We start from the raw sequence: 14,871 nt of genomic DNA, 5'->3' as shown, positions 1-14,871 counted from the left end.
TAGTTTTGTAGACCTTTGCAAAAATAGAAAATGAAAAAAAGACTTGTCTCGCACACATGTGATTAATCACATGTTTCCACATTTCCAAATTCCCACTTCAGCAAAGAACTACCTTGCGACGGGCTGGTCACTGGATGGCAGCAGCTGCCCTGATGTTTGCTCTCTGATCCGCTGATTCACTCACTATCTGCATTCTCACTGGAACTTCCACTTTGGAGCACAGAAACGCTCCCATGATGTTAGAGAGGAAGCAGGCTGGCAGACAAAAGGCTGCAGCAGTGATCTGCTCAGTCTAATCATGATGATACATCAGATATCAACAAACAACAGTAAGGGTAAGATATGTGTGTGTTTCGCTTCATGATCAAACACAACGCATGTGGGGGAATGCAACTCTACACCTCTGTTCCTCATTTACAGTGTGGGCTCCACCCTGTGGCTTCTTTTTCCTAGGGGAAGGGGAGGGCGTGTGTGTGTGTGTGTGTGTGTGTGTGTGTGTGTGTGTGTGTGTGTGTGTGTGTGTGTGTGTGTGTGTGTGTGTGTGTGTGTGTGCGCGCGCGTGCGTGTGTGTGTGTGTGTGTGTGTGTGTGTGTGTGTGTGTGTGTGTGTGTGTGTGTGTGTGTGTGTGTGTGTGTGTGTGTGTGTGTGTGTGTATGTGTGTGTGTGTGTGGCTGGCTCAATGTAGGGGCGGAGAGCTTTTAGACTGAAACTATGGGTTTTGACTCCCGCTCACATCCTCGAGGTGTGGCCTTTCAGGCTCTTCAGAGTGATCCAGGAACTGCCGGCTGACAGAGCGGCCGAGCCAGTTCTCTCCAGAGAGCAGAAGAGAGAAGGCTGACAGACAGAGACTCTGAAGGCATGGCAGACACAGCAGCTGTAGCAGCTCCAGTCTCCCAGCAGCAGTGTGCTGTCTGCTCAGGTGCACTGAGTGGGGAGAAGACAGCAGCCTGCCCTCACGCTGTTTGTGGCTCCTGCTTGGGGGACAAAAACAAAGGATGTCCCAAGTGTCTGCAGAGCTCAGCCCAGCCTAAACCTGAACCCAAACAGAACGGAACAGAGGCTGACACTCCGGAGATCAAGAGCAAAGAGGAGCAGGACCCTAAAACAACGGGGGAGATCAAAATCCAAGAAGACCTGAAGGAGTCTGAAGACCCTCACAAGCCTGAGGAGGAGAAGAAAGAGGGGCCACCACAGACACATGGAGAGAAAGAACAGGTGAAAGAAGAAGAGGAGGTGAAGGAGGAACCTCTGGGCCCCGACGATGTGGTGTGTGACTCCTGTATCGAGAGCCCCTGCAGGGCCCTCAAGTCCTGCCTCACCTGCCTGGTGTCCTACTGCGAGGCCCACCTCCGGCCTCACCTGGAGAACCCCAAGTTTCAGAACCACCGGCTGGTGGAGCCGCTCAGGGACATCGAGAGGCGGACCTGCGAGAGCCACAAGTGGCCCCTGGAGCTGTTCTGCTGCGCCGACTCCTGCTGCGTGTGTCAGGACTGTGTGACGGAGGAGCACAAGGGCCACAACACCATCCCTGTGGTGGAGGCTCGCAGTCGGATAGAGGCGAGAGATACTTTTTTCAAAAATAATCTTTTTTTGTATTTAATTAGAACTCCTCAATACTATATATCAAGAAATAATATATAATAATATATATATATATATAATAATATATATATATTTTTTTGAGTAATTAGTTGATAAACTAACTTTTTTAAAAAGTAAGCATCACAGGTCATAAATTCATTTCAGAAATTCTCCTTATGAAATATTTGTGTTACCTCAAATGATCAAGGTGTCCAGTTTTTGACACAAAAAAAGAGAAATCAGGAACAATTCTAATTGTGTACATAATGTTTCTAAATCATTTATCAAGCAATATCTAAAATATTCACTGGCTACAGGTTGCTTTTCTCTGTCTGCCATCATATATTCAATATATATTGCTTGTTTTAACCCAACAATCCAGACTACATTCAGCATTATTCGTATTAAACAGGGAATATGAAGACTTCCCTTACAAAATGTTGACATTGTGTATCATGGTGATTATAATCCGTGTTGGGTGCAGCAGATTTGAACAAAACAACATATTTTCATATTACAGCATGTCTAGAGTGCGGTGTTGTTATCTTAAACCTCGGTGAATGCTTTTATTTGTTATGGATTTGTCACTGTGTGGCAAAGGCTGAGTCCATTACAGTTTGAGCAGACACACGAGGGCTAAGATATGTTTTATTGAGCCATAAAATCAACCAAAAGTGTAATTACTTTTCAATTATATCCCAAGTGGTGCTTTCATGTACTAAAAAAGAGGTGTCTAATTGAGAGGATTTGATGAGCACCAGTGTAGACGGGAATGTATCCTCAAAATACACCACAGTTGTTCTCACATGTCCAATAATGATAATCTCTTTAAACCTAAGTAGGACAGTAATTCTCACTTAATATCCACTGTAAAGGTCATCATATTCTAGGCTCGCTTTGTGTGATTAACAACAACATTTGGTTCTCTGGAAATTCTATTTAGCGCCTCTGACGCAGAAACAAAGCTCCAGCTCGAGTGTCATCAGTCTCTTTGTCTGACAGCTCATGACCCTCAGGTTAAACAACTGTAGTCCAGATTCCTGCAGGGAGCTGTAGCTTCTAGCGTACACCTGTTATGTGCAGTGTGTGTGTGTGTTGCTCAACCTCAAAGTGCTTCATCAGAGCAGTACATCAAACAGTGATGGTGGCTCACTGGAGCGGTTTGAGCTGCATAAAGAATCCCCCGCTGTGTATACAAGTCAAATAGATTCTAATGGAGGACATCAAGCTGCATGTTTTAAGCACTCAATCATTTCCCCTTAAAAAAAAAAATGTATTTCCACATGACAACCTGAAGATAATAGCGTGAGTGACATGACTTCCTGTCCGGGTCATGTTCCACATTGTCACACTCTTCCTTTAATAGAACTCAGTGGATGCATCTTGTGTGTTAGCATCACATTGGAGTAAACGGTTAGCATCTGTTTTAGTCAAGATTAATATGCAATATTTGAAGAATTTAGAGGGGTTTTTATCAGAGATCTGTAATCTGAGTCTGGATTAAAACAAGTTTCCTTTCGCTGTAGGTCAAATAACTGTTTGTTGCTCAAATTGTGACAGTGTTTCCTATCCAGTTAACCGAAAGTGAAGCATTCCTTGGTGTTTTTTGGGAAAGGAAGTAACAGTAATAGATTCATTGTGGTCCAGAAACTTTGCTTACTCGAGTTTGGTGTATCAATTAATCTAACATGGATGAATAGAATGTCAAAGCCATATTTTTTTATCTCATAGACATACATATATAGATACAAAGTTACACAAATACAAGCAAGATCCAAAAAACATTACAGCAAACATGTTGATATACAGTCAGTTATGGTATTTATTTGTTCAAATTGGTTAAATATATCAGAATATCAACTGCAAATAAATTGATAAAAGTTGTATTAAAGGTAGGGTAGGTAATTCACTTGACCAATTATCTGCCCCGGCCCGGGTTAGATAATTGGATGGCCTACCTGCCTGTCAGCCTTCCATCTGTGCACAAACTTATCTCGTGCCCTCATTGGTCATGTGCGCGTTCGTGTGTTGGAGGAGGGGCTCTGTGAGGAAGTCTGAAGGAAGGGGCAGATTTGTTTCGGTTGTGTACTTTCAAATTCTAGCGCACTCGAGCTGGGGGGTATACTACGAAGCAGGATTTTCGCTTAGCCGGCTAACTTCAGGGAAAACTCGGGGTTTCCGGTCCTACGAAGCTGGATCTCTTTTTAGCAGGCTAGATCTCCATGGTAACTTATGCAACCCTGTCTCCTTCCTACCTTTAACTGTATTAACATGTTTCTGTTTTTCACCACTGCACTTGCATTTCCTGTTGTCTTTTTAGTCCTTGTTGGCCCTACATATGTCACACTTAACAACAAATCTAGCAGAACTGAGAGAGGAAGTAGTCCCTGTCTTGAACCTCTCTCCAAATGAAATTCCTCAGACAATACGTTTTAGCTGTAGGAGAGCAGATGTCTATAATCATTTTAAAAATGTAGGTAAAAAAAGACATAGACTTGATGCTCTATTACTACGTCTCAAGTAAGGGATTTGTAGATTGCCCCTCAGCGTCTAACCCTTCGACAGAAAGGTTGGAAAGAATTCTTTCACCAGCTGCAGCTCCAGAGATGTCTGGACCTGCCGAGGAATTCAGACTTGAATCATAAAAAAAGGCCACGCTTTGAAAGCTATAATGTCACAGTGCAGAATACAATGTCTGCTCTCCCGCACCTAGAGGAGAGGACGCTCAGAAACAAAACCGTTTCCCTGAAGAAACAGCCTAAATGTTTACATCATTACATCCATACATTCAGTTTGCGTCTGCCAGGATCTGACCTATGTTCAGCATGACCGCATGGTTTGTGGTTACTGTGAAGACTCTGTGCTGAATTCTTTCTTCTCCTCGTGTTCACAGAAGGAACTGAGGGACAAGCAGATGGAGATGGTGAAGACCGTGACCGCAGCAGAGAACGCCATCAACAAACTCCAACTCAACACAGTGACTATCGAGGTAAATAAACACACCGTCTGAATAATGTGAAACGGACTCACTGTGTGTGTGACACATGGATGTCACAATACTTCATTACCCAGCAGTTATATTTGGCTTAAGAAGCACCCGTGTAAGCCCTGAGGCGTTAGAGCCGCCCCAAGAGGAGAAGTTGCCCTGAGGTGATAGAGCCGCCCCAAGAGGAGAAGTTGCCCTGAGGTGATAGAGCCGCCCCAAGAGGAGAAGTTGCCCTGAGGCGTTAGAGCCGCCCCAAGAGGAGAAGTTGCCCTGAGGCGTTAGAGCCGCCCCAAGAGGAGAAGTTGCCCTGAGGTGATAGAGCCGCCCCAAGAGGAGAAGTTGCCCTGAGGTGATAGAGCCGCCCCAAGAGGAGAAGTTGCCCTGAGGTGTGGGAGGGAATGCAACCGTCAATGTTTTTCATGTGTTTGAGAGGCAACCAGGCATTCCCTCCCTGAGCATGTTATGTAAGATTATCATGTGACTTCATACACACACACACACACACACACACACACACACACACACACACACACACACACACACACACACACACACACACACACACACACACACACACTCTCTCAGGGGGGGGGGGGGGACAGCGGACAGCTCACACTGTCCGCTCCTCACTGCAACGAGCCGCGCAACGTCCCGCCAACACGGCACCCAGACCCCACGCAGCATTCTCATCTGTTTGTCAGCACAGTGGGCTCACAGGGAGGGGGGGGGGGCAGGAGCTCCAACAAGGCGTGTAGGACAGAGAGTGAATACGCAGACTATACAGAGATGCTGTGAGAAACCAATGTGAGTTTGGAACATTGCACAGTATAAATCTATTCTAGTAGACCTCAACAATGGAATTATGATCAGTAGAAATGGCCGTGACATGGGACCTTTTAATTAAAGGCAAGGCAAGGCAAGGCAAGGCAAGGCAAGGCAAGGCAAGGCAAGTTTATTTATAGAGCACTTTTCAACGCAAGGTAATTCAAAGTGCTTTACAAAAAAAAAAATGAAAGACATTAAGCATTAAAAAAGAAAAGCTAATCAAATAAACATTAAGGAAAAATACATGGATAAAAGTTACAGTGCAGTCTAAAATATAAATAGTTCAATTAAACATTACAAGAAAAAGTACATGGATAAAAGTTACAGTGCAGTTTAAGATATGAATAGTTCAATTAAAAGCAGCGACAAAAAGAAAAGTCTTTAAAAATTAAAGAGGCCCTATTCTGATTTTTGGAAGTTTTCCCTTTCCTGTAGTGCTACAGTATATGCTGTAGGTGTATGTGCATGTAGGTCTGCAAAGGCTTGACACGCCTCCATCGGACTCCTTTGTTTACTTCCATAATAAAGTGACATCACAACTACATTGTACATGATAGGCTAAGGGGCGGGACATCTCTAAGCGGTTGACCAATCGCAACAGAGCCAGCCAGCTAACCAATCAGAGCAGACTGGGCTCTGGTTTCAGACAGAGGGTGAAAAGAGGTGCTGCAGCACAGGAAAAATAAAGAGCTTTTTGAGACATGTCCCACCAGAGGCACACAATCAAAATATGGACCTGAAAATAAGCGCATTATGTCCTCTTTAAGTCAGAACTGATAAATAGAAAAGATCTAGTTGAGTTACAGACATTATAAGTTATATACAGGACAACAAGAGTATAACAGAAAAATGTACAAAAGTAGTTTGCTCTCATTTCAGAGTTTCAGTATAAAATCAATGAACTTGACTTGACTGTCCCACAGAGTTCAGTGACAGAGGTGAAGGCGGTGATTGAGACCCAGTTCGAGGAGCTGAAGGCCGTGATGGAGAGGGCGAAGCGGGAGGTGACGGAGATCCTGGAGGCCGACGAGAAGCAGGCACTGAGGCAGGCCGACGGCATCCAGGTCCACCTGGAGCAGAGGTGCACGGAGCTGAAGAAGACGCAGGCGCAGGTGGAGAAGCTCTCCAAGAACAAAAATGATGTGGACTTCTTACAGGTAAGGAACAAAGCCAACACGAGGACAAAGTGAAACCAAGGGCTAACATCTTCTTATACCTGCATGTTGCTGTGTTTGTCTTACAGGAGTATTCGGAGTGGAAGAAAGAGGCCACTGATAACTCTCTGCCTGGGGTCTCCATCGGCCTGATGGACCGTCTGACCTCCTTCAGCAGCGTCATCGTTGAGTCCACGCGCGAGCTGTGTGCCATGCTGGTGTCTTCATACGTAGAGAAAGTGAAAGAGACCTGCAAGAACGGTAGGAGAAACTAGAAGAAAAGATACCATAGGGGAACTCAGAAACCTTGACTTAAGTATAGATGTACTGATAGTTGTTTCGCTGTCAGGATGCGTTCACACATGTAAAGAATGTTCAGCCTGTGTGTCATAGCGCTATCACACAAATATGCTTCCAACCACCTGAGGGCTTCGAGGCACACCTATGTATGTGTGTCACTTCCAGAGCCGACAGACAGCTCATACTAGTTTCCCTGCGATGCGTTCGTGTGCCAGCTGATGACAAAGCTAATACATCTAACTTGAGTTATGTTCTAACTGAAATGGACTTTCTCTAATTGCAGACAAAATGGGAATCAAGACAACAGTTCATGAAATTGTTGCAGCAAAACAGAACATGACTATACCGGATCCCGTGACACACACCGACTTCCTCAAGTGTAAGTGTTTTCGGTAATTTAATATGAGCCATCTGGCTGAGAATCTGCAATCATTGTTGTAGTGAGGAATTTAGAAAATACGAGAGTCCCCATTCCCTAACATACCCTTAATCCATTTAAGAAAAGCAACGCGTTGAATTTGATCGGAATTACATTTCCGAGAACATTGGAATGACTCCCGTTTAAAGGGGACACATTATATTTGTTGGGGGTTAGCCCTTTCCTGTAGTGTGTTATAGGTTTGTGTGCATGTAAATGGTCTGCAAAGGCTAACATCCCAAAGTTCCTCGAGGGAGTTTCTCTCCCACACACTCCCTTAAACATTAAAGCATGTACACATGTCACAGTAGAGGCACAACATAGCGAGACAACAATGTTTAAAAGCACACCAATGTATAAATAGTATATCACAAGTAACACGTTGTTTAAATACAGAAGTGTTATCAGCCACATCTTTCAAAAGCACAGGTTCTTGTTCTGCAGCAAAATAGGACATTATTAAGAGAAGGAGTAACAACTACTTTGTATACAGTTAGTCCAGTGGTTCCCAACCTTAGGGTCAGGCCCCTCTGGAGGGTCACGGGATAAATGTGAAAGGGTCGTGAGATGATTAATAGCAGATACATTTAGGAAAAACGAAGTTATGATTCACACAGTTATGTTTATATTTTGGAATATGGAATCCCTTCCCTGTATGGGCCTCAAAAACATGTTTTTTTATACAAAGTCACAAGCCAAAGTTGTGACTGAAAATAAAGATGGAAACAAACAAAAGCAACACTTTATAGGGTATGACGTCTGGCACCTCAGGGGTATTCACACTCCTGACTAGTCTTACATAACTCTTACAACATATAACATTTACACACTCCTCTCCCAGATTCCACCAACGTGAGCTTTGACGCGGAGACCGCCCACAAGTTCCTGCGGCTGACGGAAGAAAACAGGAAAGTGACGAACACCACACCCTGGCAGCACCCTTACCCTGACGTACCTGAGAGGTTCGAGAACTGCCGCCAAGTTCTGGCGACGGAGAGCTTCTATCTGGGCCGCCACTACTTTGAGGTGGACATCGGCGGCGAGGGCACGCACTTGGGTTTGACCTACAAGAGCATCGACCGCAAGGGCAACGAGAGCAACAGCTGCATCACGGGAAACAACTTCTCCTGGTGTCTACAGTGGAACGGACGCACCTTCTCCGCCTGGCACAGCGACGTGGAAACCCCTCTCAGTGTGGAGAAGTTTACTCGTATCGGGGTTTACGTGGACTACTCAAGAGGCCTCCTGGCTTTCTACGGTGTGGATGACGCCATGACGCTCATACATAAGTACAAGGCAGAGTTCCTTCAGCCTATTTACCCGGCTTTCTGGTTGTCCAAGAAGGAGAACATCGTCGCCTTGGTGGCACCAGGGGAGCTATTACGACTCAAAAGCCCCTCTCCTCCAACCTCACCTGCAAACGGAGCAATTGTTCCAAAAACAGCGGCATAACATTGATAAGAAGTCCGTTCTTTCCGGATCATTTATGTCACCATTCAACCTGGTGAGACTTAATAATGTTTTATCCCACAATAGACTTTATTTTAACTCTAAAATATGGACAGTCTTCCCGTGGTAAACCTGTTTGCAGCAACCTATTGTTGACATGAATTGTGAATGTTTATCATGTTTTTTTGGCCCAAGTCGTATTTATACTACTCTTCGGAGGGGACTTCTGTTACTTTGGTCTTACTGTGAATTCAGAGGTGTTCTATGTTTTTCTCCTTGAAAATAAAAAAGTGCTACTTACATTTTCTTTTGTGTCTGTTTTTGTTCACAGCTTGAGCTTTCACACATCATTAAAATAACTTCCTAAATTAAACAATTTGTGGGATCATTTTAACCATAATCGATTACTTTGGACATTCTCCAAACGATGAATGGACTATCTGTGACACACGCCACACATTTTGGTCGACGTGTAGGAAAGTATTTGGGCTCTTGAATCAAAAAAGAGTCAGAGATGTTGTCATAATCACATTATGATAAGTTTTAATGTTTGCCTGTTTAAGTGCAAGTGGTGTATGATAATAGAGTGCAGTCTTACACATGATGTGCTGTATGAAGAAATGATGTAGAAACATGATGTTCACTCTAAAACGTCTAATTGAGCATAATCAAAGTTTCCGAGAACCATTTTAACATTTTCCTATGTTTTAGAATGAATGTTGGGGATATTTTAAAAGTTTTTTAAAGCACCTAATAGTTTAGGATTGACATATTTTAAAGATTTGTCGTTTTGTAATATTTCACAAGCTCTCATTATTTCTGTTCAGTTTTTAAATACACTGACATTCACTTCATATTTGTTCTAATACATTTGTATTGTCTAATTGTATTGTTAATTTGCATTTGCCGATTGTTTTGTAGAGAACATTTGAGTTATATCTCTAGTTTTAAAAGTGGTCTATAAATAAAGCGTATTATTATTATGTTTATTCTTATTTATAGAAGCATTTTATTATTATTATTATCCAATAACATTCTGTGAGTAGAAATAGGCTACATGTAAAGGTAGTATAACCATAACCTACATAACTACAAATGAATTACAAACAGTACTATGAATATATCAGTAATAAGATGCATCACTGTCCCGACGTAGCACGATGTACGTGGCACGCTTGGGTCACCTGACCACCTTGTACAGTGACGTGATTTCCAACTGAGCATGTAACCAGGAAGAGAGACTGCTACTGTAAATTTCATCATGCTAAGAGAAGTAAGTGACACATTTGTAATGTTCATCTATTAAATACAATATGTATTTCAGCTAATTTAGCCTAATCTTGTAGGACCATTGACAGTTAATGAAATCGTAAACACGTAATATTCTCCAGCTGAGGGGAATATTTGTAGTGCTAAGTAGTTAGCTTGCACGCTAGCTGTTGTAGCTATTTACATTTCTACAGCTAACGTTATCTTGGCTTTACCGTTCCCAAACCACTAAACGATTACGTTAACTTGTAATAAAATGTCTTGCTTGTTTACATATGTTCAAGCATAGTAGCTAATAGCCAGCTAACTTTAGCAAGCACCTTTACATTTTCCAGTTTAGCTTACGTTAGCTAAAGTTAGCTACATGGTCCCGTCCTTATAATCATTAACAAAAACCTACGACAACACTGAGAAACCGGACGTTGACTTGTTGTTGGTTTATTAGCCATTTTTATTTTAGCAAGCGAATATCTTCGGTGTATGGATAAGCTTTGAGCAGTTGACTGTTTTTAATCAAAATTACACTTTTAAACTCGTACAAATATTTGCTAAGTATTTTTATTTTACGCATTTGTATTGTTATTTTTCTGGTTCTATTATATTCTCGACTTCAGCTTTGCCTGTGTTAATTTCACCCTGATGCGATGTAAACACCTGTTCCTGATTATGAAGTCTTGTAGTAACTTAAATGTAATGTTCTGGATTTAAATAAAAATGCAGTTACCTCCGAAGTTCATATGAGCCATGAATAGTGTGTATGGAAACAAAGATGAAGCCTTAGTTGAAATATGTCTGTGTACTGAGTCTCTGTGGGTTTTCCTCTTCCTTATTGATCCCTCAGGATAATGATGAAGACGTGTCTCTGTTTGACGCAGAGGAAGATGCAGGGAAAAGGTCAAAGAAGTCAAATATGAAGTAAGTTTACAGAGGACCGATTGCTATTACTGTATCTCAGTGCTTGCTTATCACTTAAACCAAATATGTGATAGTTGCAACTTCTCCAATTAAAGGATTAGATTGTTTTCATATATGATAGCAGTAGTGGAAAACATGTTCTTGTAAAAACACTTTCTGTACTTTGTTCAATTTATTTTGTTGCACCAAACATCAAGAATTTTTATTTTATTGACATAAATAAATAGAATAATATTAACTTGCATCCCTGCCATACTGCAACATTGCATTAAATGTGTTGACAATTGTTTTTGTAGGCATCCACTGGCCTGCTTCTTCCACCTGTTCTTCAGAGTCAGCGCCGTCATCGTGTACCTGCTCTGTGAGATTTTCAGCAGCACATTCATCGCATGCATGGTCACCATAATCCTCCTGCTCTCCTGTGACTTCTGGACAGTGAAGGTGTGTCTCTTCACTTTACACAATACGTTTTAGTGAATTTAGTACTCATTAGTCGAGAACAGGAAACATTTTCATAATGCTGATTAATTAATTTAAGACCAGAAATATAATGTGTATTAACAGAACATCAGTGGGAGGTTGCTGGTGGGTCTGAGGTGGTGGAACCAGGTGGACGATGATGGACGCAGCCACTGGGTGTTTGAGGCTAGGAAGGTAAGATGTGTTGCTTTGTGATGTGTCTCAATATGACCAATTACATGTGCTATTGTGAGGGCATACCAATACGAAATATGGCACTTATAATGGTCAGTAAGTTGTCACACTCAACAACCACCGTCTTCACTACAGTACATAACGGAAGTTGCGGGACCAGCCGCAATTGTGTAGAAGTGTTTATTATTTCATATTTGAATGTACTACTGATGAAAAGGAGCCATTGTTAATTTGATTGGGTCAATTGAACATTCTGTAAGGATTTGCTACCATGAACAATATTAGTTGCTAGCTAGCTAGCTAGCTAACAGCAGCAATGGTCACTTAAGCTGAGGTCACAGCAGTGGCTTGCGATTTGAAACGAACAACATGGCTGCAATTCAGACACTGCACAAGTGTTCAGTGCACGACATGACGGCATACTAAGAAGAGTATCTGAATTGAGACACAGTGTTGGTGTTTAAGCAGTGGTTCTGTCCCACACGTGGGACTGTAACCCCTCATGATACTGACCTCTTGTACTCTATGGAGTTGATATATGTACTTGTTTTCTTCTCAACAATCTTTAGAGTATTTGCAGATGTCCTAACTGTGAGAATATCCTGTTTTTCTTCAGGGGACCGTGAAGCAACAAGCGTCAGATTCTGAGTCCCGAATCTTCTGGATTGGTCTGATCGTGTGTCCCATCCTCTGGGTCATCTTTGCTTTCAGCACCCTCTTTTCCTTCAAGCTTAAATGGGTGGCAAGTTCTCAACTTTAATAGATAAATATACGTTTTGTATTATTCTTATCTCAACAAATTCCATAAAAAGCCCAATGTGCTCACAAAATTACACCACACCAAATTCCATTCTAAAATTGAACACTTTAAAGTTTATTTAAATATGTATCAGATATTTTTCCCCAAAACACTCCAGGACTAAAAGGACGTCACTCCCAGCGAGCTGAACTGAAACAATAAGGGCGACACAGCATCCCATATCTGTTTGTTAACAGCAAACACAAGTTGGCATTTTAGCAGAGCATGTTTGTCACTGGTGGACTACCAACACAGCTATCTTGACTTCATTTGATAACTGACATCAGCAATTTAGATAACAGACACTTAAATATCCTACTGTTAATACAGAGTAACCACAAACACTTGGCCATTTAATAAAAACACTGGCATGGATATTTGGGGATATTTTTGGCACTAAACAAATAGTTTGTGTTGCCTTGCGTGGGTTCCCTCGAGCCTGCCAGTCTGCAAGTCCTTAAAATAAATAAAAAAACAGCTTTTGTTGGGGACTATTTTCAGTGACGAACCAATCCACATGTGGGTCTCTGCAAACTATTTGTGGCAGCAGGGTGGTGCATGTGTGACTAAGACACAATAAACTACAGTGTATTTCTATGATAATGAAGTCAACAGCATGGCACATGGCACATATCAATGTGCCATTTTAACAGTTTTTCTGACAACAATGGCACAAAGGAAGCAGATATATCAGGCTTTGGTGCACACAAAACGTGTTAGCAGATTCATGATGGTTGGTTTTGGTTATTCATCATGAGAGAAATATCATTTTGGCTAGTGCTGTCAAATCAAGCTGTGACTGTCCTCTTCCACACAGCCGGTGGTGATCATGGGAGTGGTGCTACAAGGAGCCAACCTCTATGGCTATGTGAAGTGTAAAGTGGGGGGCAAGACCAGCCTCAAGAACATGGCTACAAATTATTTTGGACGACAGTTTCTCAAACAGGTGACTTACATTTTGAGTAATATCCTGTGAAGTCACATTATTTGTTGTTTTAAAATGTCTCACTTGTGTCATGTTTATCTTCCACAGGCGATGTCTAAAGAAGAGGAATCGTAGGGTGCCGCTCTGCGATTTTAACATGTTTGCATTATTCTTAATGCTATGATATCAATTATTTGACCAAGTGGATCCGTGGGAAGACGTCTTTTTTGCTATATGAACTGATACATATCGTGTTTCGTTTCTTACTAATGTACTGTGTGACTCGACCAGTCCCCATATGGAGTTTTCTTTGTTTTCCACAGAGGTGTGGCAGTTGCTTCAAATAACTCGAGACCAGCAATAAACCCTCACTGACTTTAACTGATACTGATACATGTAAGTGCATGAGTTAAAAAAAAAGGGTGTAATGGCTTGAAATGTTAAGCTGACTAGTTTGATGTGTCATGTAGTCTCTCAGCTCACTGATGTATCTTATTTAGTTTGTTTTAATTATTTGTTTTCTTTATTTGATCTAATAATGTGGTTTCTGGGAGGTATTGTTCAAACATTTTTGTTTGTATAAGAGGCGAGTTTGTAAAGTAACAGTGTTAAGTATGCCAGGAGTTTGTAAATATGTATTTAAAGAAACTATGTGGGACACCTTCTTATGTGCAAATACATTTGTAACATTTTTCCGAACAGCGTGGTTGTTTTTATTTCTGATAAAAGTTGTCATTCACTGCTCAACTTGTGAAAAGGAATGATTTAAAAAGTCAGGGAATTTAACTATGTAAAGTGAAATAAGACCATATGAAGAAAAAATGACATGAATTAATACGAACAAGGACCGAGATTTTGTTGCATTTAATTTTTTATTAATTCCAGCATTTTCTTTTATTTCAAACGTCATTTTCTAAAAAACTGGTTTCGATTCCCAATGCCACTTTAAAATCAAAAAATCCTTGTCTTCAATCAAGATAACCGTGTGATTATCTATCACTTTAATCAGACTGAGGAAAAAGCTTAGGGGAAGATTTTGAAAATAAAGTAAATTGAGATAATCCCCTAACCGCTGTACTACACTGAGTGTACTCAGTGTACTACAGCGACTACCAGAGGTTTGTTTAGGTCATTGAATGAAAGTGCTTTATGTTGTCCTTGCTAACCGATAGTGTGTATAAAAGACCTGGCAGTATTTCACAAATACTATGCAGAATAATGTGCCAATTATTAACTACATTATTGTATCAACCAAAACGGCGTCAGTCAGTCAGTTTGGTTACACACACTCCCAGGATGAGACGGACACGGAAGAGAAGTGTACATGTAGACCGGAACTAAGAAGATGTTATTTTCAAAAGAAAGACGATTCACATCTCATCTAGTAAACAGTCAAATATGCATTTTATTGAGCGGTACATTTCTACACATGATTAACTTAGTAACCACATATTTTTGTTTGGGCGACTAACTAACTAAGATATTAATTCAGTTGAAACTGTATATTTTAGTGTCACGTTTGTTGACAATTCTTTAATAGTGGATTATAAATATAACTTACATTTAGGGTTATTATCAATTTCTTTGTTTAGTATG

The 14,871-nt window shown here is 41.4% G+C and overlaps 2 protein-coding genes across 3 annotated transcripts; both read left to right on the top strand.

Annotated features, from left to right (window-relative positions):
- Window positions 1–36: 36 nt before the first annotated feature.
- trim16 (tripartite motif containing 16) lies at window positions 37–9,013 on the top strand. Of its 2 annotated transcripts, XM_034106693.2 has the most exons (7): window positions 37–335; window positions 757–1,557; window positions 4,475–4,570; window positions 6,316–6,549; window positions 6,636–6,807; window positions 7,130–7,225; window positions 8,106–9,013. In XM_034106693.2, exons 2-7 carry the CDS (start codon window positions 859–861, stop codon window positions 8,714–8,716), a joined length of 1,908 nt encoding a protein of 635 aa, XP_033962584.1. In that variant the 5' UTR covers window positions 37–335; window positions 757–858; the 3' UTR covers window positions 8,717–9,013. The 2 variants fall into 2 exon arrangements, with proteins under 2 accessions (XP_033962584.1, XP_033962583.1); XM_034106692.2 differs by lacking the exon at window positions 37–335 and having other exon boundaries at window positions 696–1,557.
- Window positions 9,014–9,882: 869 nt separating this feature from the next.
- Window positions 9,883–13,974, top strand: tvp23b (trans-golgi network vesicle protein 23 homolog B (S. cerevisiae)). The gene is made up of 7 exons (XM_034107933.2): window positions 9,883–9,986; window positions 10,824–10,897; window positions 11,194–11,338; window positions 11,462–11,551; window positions 12,168–12,293; window positions 13,168–13,296; window positions 13,384–13,974. Exons 1-7 carry the CDS (start codon window positions 9,975–9,977, stop codon window positions 13,408–13,410), a joined length of 603 nt encoding a protein of 200 aa, XP_033963824.1. The 5' UTR covers window positions 9,883–9,974; the 3' UTR covers window positions 13,411–13,974.
- Window positions 13,975–14,871: the final 897 nt, after the last annotated feature.

Source organism: Pseudochaenichthys georgianus, chromosome 19, assembly GCF_902827115.2.
Source record: "Pseudochaenichthys georgianus chromosome 19, fPseGeo1.2, whole genome shotgun sequence".
Classification (NCBI taxonomy): Eukaryota; Metazoa; Chordata; class Actinopteri; order Perciformes; family Channichthyidae; genus Pseudochaenichthys; species Pseudochaenichthys georgianus.
This window is presented reverse-complemented; position numbering and strand designations above follow the sequence as displayed.